This window comes from Contarinia nasturtii, unplaced genomic scaffold, assembly GCF_009176525.2.
Source record: "Contarinia nasturtii isolate CC-2019 unplaced genomic scaffold, AAFC_CNas_1.1 Cnas_scaffold_453, whole genome shotgun sequence".
Lineage (NCBI taxonomy): Eukaryota > Metazoa > Arthropoda > Insecta > Diptera > Cecidomyiidae > Contarinia > Contarinia nasturtii.
Window position 1 is genome coordinate 1 of NW_022197806.1, and position 10,293 is coordinate 10,293.

Sequence of the window (10,293 nt, forward strand, 5' to 3'; positions counted from 1 at the left end):
TACTTCAATTTTTTTATTTATAATAAATTCTATTAATTATTTTCGTTGCTGCTATTGCAAAACTTATTTAATTTATAGAATTTTGAAATAAAATTCGAAGAAAAAAATATATGAGAAATTTGCGAAGTTTGCAAGCTTCATTGTTTTGCACGAGCACTCAGAGATGACGCTCCTTCAACGGAGTCATGATCATATACATTGTCAATATAGGACGCAAGAGAGGGTCGGTTTTGGTACAGAAAAATGCGAAATCTGTTCCCATTTCTTTCTATCTTTTTGTCACAGCGCATATGTGGAAACCTCAACGTAAACAACTGTCGATGTCGTTCAGCAATCAAATTTGTTGGTCATATTTGCCGATTTTCAATCAAAAAGCCGACATTTTCGTGCGGAATGTGAGCGAGCATGTGGGCAAAGGTGATTTTGATATGTTAAAATACTCTGCTGCGTGCACGTTGGACTTAACTCTAGGTAAATTTGACAATTTCATTTCGAAATGTTTTATCAACTAATTTCACGATCAAATATTTGCTTTTGAATGTAGAAACGGTTTTGGGCACATCAATGAACATACAAAAAGGCAAAAATATGCACTACATGAAAGCACTTACTGAGTAAGTTATACAATATTTGAAGAATAGAGATGAAACTTTCTGTAAATATTGTTGTTTTTAATAGTTGGTTGTCGGTCGTTTCTCGAAGAATGGTTAACGTATTTTTGCATCCAGACATTATTTACAAACAAACACAATTGTACCAAATGGAATGTGATGCATTGGCTCGATCGGAGGCGATGCAAGAAGAGGTAGGCACACTCTTAAATGTAGAAAAAATTGTAAAATTTCCTTCTCTTCCTCAAAATGTGCAGTTAATTCTAAAAAAGATGAAAGAGTTCGAAGAAAACAACCACAATAACAACGATTTAGATGAAGCAAATGAAGACAAGCCCTACGAAAAACCTCAAATATTCATTGAACGTCTCATTAAATTGCGAAATCAAGGTATCATAACCGATCAAGAGATTCGTGATCAAGTGCATTTGATTATATTTGCCGGTCAAGATACGTCTTCATACACAATAGCGATGACACTACTGCTATTGGCGATGCATCCAAAGATTGAACAACGGGTCATCGATGAACTTAATACAGTATTCGGTGATTTGCCGGTGGATTGTGACCTGACAATGGAGCATTTGAATGCATTAACATATTTGGAGCAGGTCATCAAGGAAACATTACGAGTGTATCCCGTAGCACCACTGCTACTGCGTCACTGTACTGAAGATACAAAATTGCCAAATTTCGTCATACCAAAAAACACCGAAGTTGTGATTTCAGTGTTCACTGGCCATCGTCGCAAAGATGTATGGGGCGAGGATGCTGACGATTTTAATCCTGATCATTTCAGCAAAGAAGTCAGTTCGAAACGAAATCCATTTGCATTCATGGCATTTTCTAATGGACCCAGAGACTGCTTGGGTCGAAGATTTGCATTTATTTCCATTAAAACAATTTTGGCCAAATTACTTCGAAAATATCGCTTCTCCACACATTTGGGCAAAGAGGATCTGAAATTTCAACTAGAAGTCACCAACAAACCCATCAACGGAATTGTTCTTGAAGCTGAAGAACGAATTTGATAATAACATTTAATTTTTCGTGAGATTTACATATATTTTAGTTTAGTTTTAAATGACAATTGCATAGCATTTAAACGCACATAAAACGATTGGCAGTAACCAAAAGTCAATAACTGATGTTCATTGCACTAAATTAATTGGTATTATGCTGATGTCACATACAAGGTTATTGATTGTCAATTATTCGATTGCAAAGCACTATGCTTTGATTCTTTATTTTTTTTTTTTTGAATAAAATCAATACGAAAAATGTTTTTTTTTTAATTTTGAATGTGTTTTATTATTGTTTTTCTAACATTGATTCCGATTGATTCGAACTCAAACACATCGACTTAATTCCATTGAGAACATTAAAATACACAGATATATTGTATACAACGTTATTCATAGAAGAACAGCAATTCAAATAAATAAAAGAACTATTAAAGTGGAAAATTGGAAAAATTGGATGGTTTGATGATCGAACCAGTTTTTTCGATCGCATTATACTTCTGAATTTATTGGCGAATTAAATAAATAAACAAATCTTTTCCAATTTTATCCCTGAACTTTTCATTTTGCTTTCATAATTTCATTCCCATTTAGAACTCAGTTCAGTTTCCCACTGAAATAATGATCACTTTATGACAATGATCATTACAAATTTCATATTTTCATCTAAAATCATTTGCAATGATGATGCTACTGACGCTATTCTCTTCTGATGAATATTCTGATAAAAAACAACAATAATTTCGTGGAATATCCCAAAAAATATCGATGTGTCTTCCATTAATTTTGACTCGCATTGGCAATGGATTTTCTGGACTTGAACGAGACCAAGGTCATAATATAATACCATGGTTACTTTGGTGCAGAGAATATTTCTTAGAAATATTTCATTTCAATTGAAACCATACTCTCTCATTTGCAACCTAAACATAACACAATAATAAACATCTCTCATACATTTACATATGAACTGAATTTCAATTTGGTTTTCACATAAAAGGTATATGCAAAAAATGAAATGCAACATCTTCTGCAGGTACATCAGTAACAATGTAATTAATGCTCTGCATCTTGTATTGTTTTTTTTAATCCGGGGAAAACCCAGGTCATAAAACACACTTTTTTTTTACATATATTTCAAAAAAAGATATTTTGCCGGGGGTCATAAAGTACAAATTTCAAGGAATGGTATTGAATCCTATTGTTTTGGTTTGTTCCTTTTTTGCGTATTCTGAATTCGTACATCAAATGTTGCAGAAAATGGTAAAGTGTAATTAAGAACAAAAAAAGAGAAAAATATATATCCAGCAAAATCCATCTATCTCTTTTTTCACTTTCACTTTTTGCTTCTAATGACATTAGAGCTGGTACATCATCTCAACTCAATTCGTGTCAAATATTTTGTCTTCAGTTTCAAAGAGTCCTTTAAACTGTTCGGTCGTCATCTTACCAAAGTTCTCTGTGTGCGAAAATATAAATAATAATAGACATTTTCAGCAACATTTATTAAAATATTCTGCATAATTTTGTCGTTTTATTGAAAAGTCTTAAAATACGACAGAAAAAAGAATTTGTGACAACAGGTTCAAAAACTCAAGAAATTTTATGAAAAGAAAATAGAATAAAAAGACAGAAAAACAGCAAAATTAAGAAAATCAGTAAAAACGTCGAAAAAAGTCCTACGAGACTAAAAAAAAAACTCAAAAAACAACAAAACAAGTGAAGACAGTAAAAAAATCAACGAAAAAACACAACGAAGTTCTACCAGTTCTATACCAAATAATCACCAAATTCGCCTTAATTTGAAAACATCGTCAAAAGCGTTTTTCGCTTCGTCCAAAAAAACCATTAATTTGTGAGCGAGAATTGTAAAAATGAATATCAAATGTATGATAATTTTTACGATGTTGGCGATAAAGCCAAGTGTATCGGACACGAATGTGCTACATCTCGATTTAAGTAACAAGAAAATCAGTGGCTTGTACGTCAACGCATTTGAGAATTTGACCAAATTGAAAATATTAAACTTATCACGCAATAAAATCAAGGAAATTCCATCGTTTATATTTTTGCAAACGAAAAAACTCATCGCCATCAATTTTTCATTCAATAACATTCAAGTGATCGACGATTTTGCACTGGCCGGCGATTTTAATTTGAAATTTTTGGATCTATCACACAACCTCTTGGAGCATTTCACTGAAGTATATATAGAGAGTCATTCAAACTTGACGCGTTTGGATTTGTCATTCAATCGAATCACCACATTGGAACCAAATACATTCCGTCGTCTCGTTAAACTTCAGTATGTGTCTTTGGCTTCGAATCACCTCTCGCAAATAGAATCGGGCACATTCTCATCTTTATCGAACTTGCAATCACTTGACTTATCAAATAACTCATTGGTCACGTTCGATTTCAACATTTTACCAACAGATCAACACCAAATGCGATGGATTTCAATTGCTAGCAATCGATTGCAAAAGCTCAGTGGAAGCGCCCATTTACGAAACTTCAACGGTGTAATCAAAGGAATTGACAGCAATCAATTAAGCTGTACGTTTTTGATGGAATTTAACAAGGCAATCACAGGAAAATTACTGGACCCGATTTCAAAATTGGCTGAATGCAATAAGAGATCTAAAACTCTCAAAATTTCATTGAATTCATTTTTCGATGAATTCGTTTTCATTATAGGGTTTTTCTTCGGCATCTTTATACTGATTTTACTTCCAGTTTCACTACCCGTTTTCATTACAATCACCGTATTGGGATCGTTATTCTTTATACTGATTTCACTATCCATTTTTCTACCAATTTTAATAACATTCATCGTATTGGTATCGTTATCCATTGGCTTCCTATTCGGTATTTTTGTCGCATTTATGGCCTTAATAGAAGCTGCAGATTTAATCATTGACGAATTCATCGCGAATATCGATTTTAAGGCAAAAATTTCAAAATTATATGGATCTTTTGTAACTTATTGTTCAAGAAAAGTCATCGAAATAAGTTCATCACTGCGAACACTTGCATTGAATATCAAATTTGAGTATTTGAATGAGCGAGAAAGAAATCAAAATCAAGCGGAAGAAGATGCTGAAAACGACGAGGGGTACATCGAACAATTTGATGAAGAAACTGATGGGTCCGAAAGTGATTGGGAAACAACCGATAGCGAAGAGGAAGACGTAGAGGAAAGTGACCACATTGACTCCATCGGAACAGAATCATATGAGAGGTTTGCATTTGAGAGCAACACCGAGGACAGCCAGAGCGACACAGAGAGTGAAACGGAAGGAAGCGAAAGCGACAATGCAATCCTCGAAAGCGATGTGACGTATATGGAAAGCGACTGGGATTCAACCGAAAGTGATGAAAGCGACGAGGAAAGCGAACTGGAAAATTCAGATGGCGACGAAGAAGAGATGGAAATCGAGATAAGTGGCTTCGAAAGTGATGAGGAGGCTTTAATAAGCGACAGTGATGACATGAGAAGTGAAGAGGAGACTGACGGTACTAATGATACGGAGGAAGAAATCGAAATGGAGAAAAGCGACGACGAAGACATGGAAATTGACGTAGAAGGCTTCGATAGTGACGAGGAGGGTTTGATAAGCGACAGCGATGATATAAGAAGTGAAGAGGAGACCGATGATGCGGAGGAGGAAATCGAAATAGAGAAGAGCGACGATGAAGACATGGAAATCGACGTAGAGGGCTTCGAAAGTGACGAGACAGATATCGAAAGCAAAACGGAATTAACTGAAATTGATACAGATGGATCCGAAAGTGATTGGATGGATGATGAAAGCGGATGGGAAACATTCGATAGCGACGAGGATGACTTGAGAAGTGATACAGAAACATCTGATAGCAATGACGAAGATACAGAAAGTGACGACGAGTCCTCCGAGTGTGATTGTGAAGAATATTCCATCACTGACAATATTTCCATCGAAACTTACTTACTTAATTCAGATTTATCAGAAACTGAAAGTGACGGTGAAAAACTTGAAGAATTAATAAAAGAGGCTGAAACTGCAAATATATTTATACAGCCATTTGAGTCACTTCTCACAAATCTTCCAATACCTAATTCCGAAAGCAATGAAGAGAGCGTGCCCGAAGTTGATCGAGAAATTAATTCCGAAAGCGAACTCGATTGTAGCCAAAATGAATTGGTCGAAATGGAAAACGAAGAAAATGAAGAAGAAAGCGAGCCAGAGGACTTTTTGCTCGTACAAATGGATAGCAACGCCGAAGAAAGTGACGACGGTTTTGTCATAATAAAGTAGCCGCAAATTTAATTTCCTTATCCTGCTACTCATGACTCTAATTTTTTGCCCAGATGCTTTTCACACATATTTTGTATTTCATTTTAATTTAAAAAAAGCAATAAACAATTTTTTTTTTTTCAAATGTTCGCGAGTTCTTCTTTTCTGTAGTTTTGTACAACCAAATTTTCTAACAGGATCTAGTTTGACTTCGACTACTTCAACGATTTTAAATCTAGCGCTGCACATTTTCAAAATGTCATGTCAATTCACGGCGTTTCACGATGCATCTGTTCATAAAACTGATGTCGTTGAAAATTCTACTGTCAATGCACATACTCACATCACATTTGCACGTCGGTGATCGCATTACCAGTGAACTATTTATTACAAACTCATTTAAATCGTAAGTATACGTTTTCCATTTTAATTTTCGATAATTTTTGTTTGTCACCTGTAAAAGTGGTAGAAAGTAATTCTTCATTGAAAGTCATTTTTTTATGAAAGTCATTTTCATCCAATTTGAAAGGAAAATAGTGCTTTTCAAGTTTTCACTGGTGAGCAAGTTACATAATTCTGAATAGATCGATTTGAACATTTGAGAAAAAACTTTAATCGTGAAGAATTTTACAATTGGAATGGAAAAACCAGATAAAAGTGACCAAAATTTAGTTTTGTCATTTGAATAATCAAATCAGAAAACTTCGAGTTGGATACGAGCCACTTTCTTACGATTTTGGATTAGAATTAAATTGCAAAGAAGAGAAACAAACAGAAAGCAGTTCGGAAAACCAATATTCAATGAAATTAGACGATTTTGAGTGCACTATGTTGAAAATAGTTAAGGAGTACGATGAATGTATGAATATCTCTTTTTTTATGAACACCAGTTCCGTAATCAACATATATCTTTTTTCATTTATTCATTCGATGCTAACTCCTTTGCCAAGTGCATTTAACGCTCTAAGTCATTCGAACCTAACGTTGGGCACTGTTTTTCTCTACATTTGTAATTGTGGTTCTATTTTTATCCCGCGCGAAAATAGCCATTCTTTACGTTGAATTATACACAAAAAATCGAAAGTGTTCGATGCAATACATGTCGTGTTTCACTCTAATGCATCAGCGATGCATGAATAAATGCTATTTGTCGGGCTTTTTCATGTTTTTGCGTGATACAGAACGAAAATGTTTGACAATCCAATTTTCACTTACCAAACGCAAATTTCAATTTGAAAAGGAAAATGTGATGTTTTCATTTGATATTAAGCCGAATAAATTTTATTCTAAACATTTTCAGATGGCAAAAAGCGGTGCAGTTTTGGAATCATCTGGCAGCGGATCGCGGCCACAATTGAAAGGTCGTCATGTCTTATTCATGAAAAAACATTTAAGCATTGGCATTGCATACGCTCTTGCTACGGTCATCATTGCCAAATACACCATCAACGAACCACGCAAACGTGCCTATGCTGAATATTACAAGTGAGAATTACTTCAGAGTTCTTCAAATATCGTTATCTGAACCTTTTCTATTCAATTTTCCATTCTTCTTTTAGGAACTACGACATTGAAGCAGAATTTGAGCGCATCCGTAAACTCGGCTGGTTCCAATCGTGTCCAGCTAATTAAATTTTGAAAATGCACAGATATAACTCGTAGTTTAAATCGAAGCTGTGAATGATCTAAATAAAGTCAATTTCTTTTAAACTTATTTCGAAGTGTATTTTTATTCGAATAGATTCTCTTTGACAAATGGAGTTCTTTGGAAGTTTTTGTGATGCTACGAGTATATAACGTTTAAAGATTTTTTTTATGGCTATTCAATTTTAAAGTGTGAAATACTGTGTTTTGACGCTTCATTAGTAAAAAATCTTTTGATATTATTATCAATGTAATTAAACTGATTGTAAATATCTCATTTATGTTTATGGTTGTCATGCGTTCAATATGACAGAATGAAATAAAAGGCAAAAATCATACAATTCGCACCTTATAAACTTTCGACGCGCTCATTCTGATTAAAAAGATGCGTGTGTAAAGTCGTATCAGTATCTTGTCGCTAATTTTATCATAAAGTTAAACCAAAAATTGTTTGCAAGATGAATAGAGAGACAGGGTCAAAAACTACGGCATATGAAAGGGACATCGTCGTTCATTCACGACAACAGGTATTATTTTCAAACTATTTGAGAAAAACACTATGGAGAATATATTTAGACACTAATATCGAGAACATAATTTCAACAAAAAATAAAGAGTCTTACGGGAGTAAGACGAACTTTTCCGCACGGTGGTAGTTGCGTATTTTATTAAGAAAGTTCAAAATAATATTTGCTCGATTCTTCAAGTCTTTCAAGTGGCGTAAAGTTCGAGACCAAAAAATATGTTTCAACTTTGGCAACGAAATATTCTTTAATTTAATAGCAGAAGTACCCGAGAAAAGATTTTTCACACTTTCATGATGAACCCATTTGTACGACATTTGAAAGTATTCTATTTTCTAACAAAACACTATAAAAAATATGTCAGACGTTAATTTTGCCATAAAAATTATTTTTGAAACACTTTTCATAACTAAAGTCACAACAAATTTGGATTTTTGTATGGGAGCCATGTCTGTATGCTACCTTAATGGCGTGAAACTTTGCACAGGTTATTTTTTTCACAAATAACATTCGGAGGGTTTGGAGAAATTTCAACCAAAATTAAGAGTACCTCCCATACAAAATATTCGTTTTTGAGCCAATTGAAAATTTTGTATGGGAGGTACCCCTAATTTTAATTGAAATCTCTTCAAATTTTCAAAATGTTATACTTTTGTGTAAAAAATAGTCTGTGCAAAGTTTCACGTCATTAAGGTAGCATACAGGCATGGCTCCCATACAAAAATCCAAATTTTTTGTGATTTTTTCAAGGAAACTGTATTAAAAATTGATTGTATCTCAAAACTAACGTCGGATTCGGTTTTCTCGTGCCAAAAAACCCCCCAATACATATTTTTGAGTGCTTAAGTCTACATTAAGTATGACTTTTGGACGAAAATTGGACTCTTTTTCATAGGTTTTTTTTTCATCAACCAAAGTCGCTCAAAATCTGATGATTTCTATTCCTGGGGACCCCCAATCATCCCGTGAAGTCAGATTTCGAATAACTTTTCTGGGTGGTGAGAAAATCGATGGACAAATTTTGCGTACGGCGGACAACGTACGACGTACGACGTACGACGTGGAAGCGACCCACAACAACCATGCTCAAAACGGCCTGATTCGGGTTCTCTGACCTCAGAAACGTCCAGAAAACATGTTTTTGAAGTTTCGTAAATTTTGACCTATTGCAATACTTTCCCCTTTCACACTAGGTGTGTGCGGAAAAGTAAAATGTAGACGCACATATTGGAACCAAATGCCAAAGTAACAAGAAGTGAACGTAATTTTATGGAAATAGATGCTGAACATGGCGAAAAACCTCAATCACATTCACATTCGACAAAAATAAAATTCGTTAAAATTATTATAATAAATGGTATAGTCGGTGCTTATTTTGCATGGGCCACATATCATTTCTTTAATAAGAGTAAGAATAGGATGAACTTTATTTTTTGAAAAAAAAAAAAAAAAAATAACTGGCATGAAAATCGATTGTAGATGTATCTGAATCGGGTTGTGAGAACATGTGGTGTGACGGATATGGAATGTTGGCATTGCTAGGGATTTTTGTGTACACATTCCTGCTCTATTTCAAAGTCATTAAACCATTATTTGGCAAATATAAAACGGTATCAGTTCAACCATATAAAAGACAACTTTCTGCTACATTTCAAAAGAATAAGTATGATAACTGGTTGACACCGTACTGAACAACATTCTCGAATATTTTTTATTAGATTTTTGAAATTCTCCATTGTTATCACCATACTCATTACATTTGCGCTTTGTATTGGTTTTGGTACGTACAAATCACCGGAACGATTACAATCACTGCTTGGAATACTCATTCTATTTGGCATTGAATTCACTTTTTTTAAACATCGATCGCAGGTCAGCTCAAATAAATTGACAGAATTTCGAAATTCACCGAAAAAACAAATTGTTGTTCCACAAAAGATTGCAATTTTTGTATTATAAATTTAAAATTATCGCATATATTTTCCGAAATTTCCAAGATCAAATGTTGGTGTTTTTTTCGATTTCGCTAAAATTGGCGCTGAATTCGTGTATGGCAGTGAACTCGTTGGATATATGAAAGTATTTGCATTTACGGTGAGTGCAAAGATCATAAAGAGAGCAATATTCAATTAAGGATTAAAAACAAAAAATTTCGTTAAATACAAAATGTGAAGCGAAGATATTTTAACGGCTCTTCCATCGGTGTTTGATTTGT

General features: G+C 34.1%; 3 protein-coding genes across 3 annotated transcripts; all 3 read left to right on the plus strand.

Annotated features, from left to right (window-relative positions):
- The first annotated feature begins 257 nt into the window (after positions 1 to 257).
- LOC116338943 (cytochrome P450 4c3-like) lies at positions 258 to 1,732 on the plus strand. Its single transcript, XM_031764525.1, has 4 exons — positions 258 to 471; positions 545 to 614; positions 679 to 805; positions 869 to 1,732. Exons 1-4 carry the CDS (start codon positions 291 to 293, stop codon positions 1,640 to 1,642), a joined length of 1,152 nt encoding a protein of 383 aa, XP_031620385.1. The 5' UTR covers positions 258 to 290; the 3' UTR covers positions 1,643 to 1,732.
- A 1,334-nt stretch (positions 1,733 to 3,066) lies between these two features.
- On the plus strand, positions 3,067 to 5,990 carry LOC116338944. The gene has a single exon (XM_031764526.1). The coding sequence runs from the start codon at positions 3,508 to 3,510 to the stop codon at positions 5,929 to 5,931; it is 2,424 nt and encodes an 807-aa protein (XP_031620386.1). The 5' UTR covers positions 3,067 to 3,507; the 3' UTR covers positions 5,932 to 5,990.
- A 240-nt stretch (positions 5,991 to 6,230) lies between these two features.
- Positions 6,231 to 7,624, plus strand: LOC116338945 (cytochrome c oxidase subunit 6C-like). Its single transcript, XM_031764528.1, has 3 exons — positions 6,231 to 6,316; positions 7,211 to 7,395; positions 7,470 to 7,624. The coding sequence occupies exons 2-3, from the start codon at positions 7,211 to 7,213 to the stop codon at positions 7,540 to 7,542; spliced, it is 258 nt and encodes an 85-aa protein (XP_031620388.1). The 5' UTR covers positions 6,231 to 6,316; the 3' UTR covers positions 7,543 to 7,624.
- Positions 7,625 to 10,293: the final 2,669 nt, after the last annotated feature.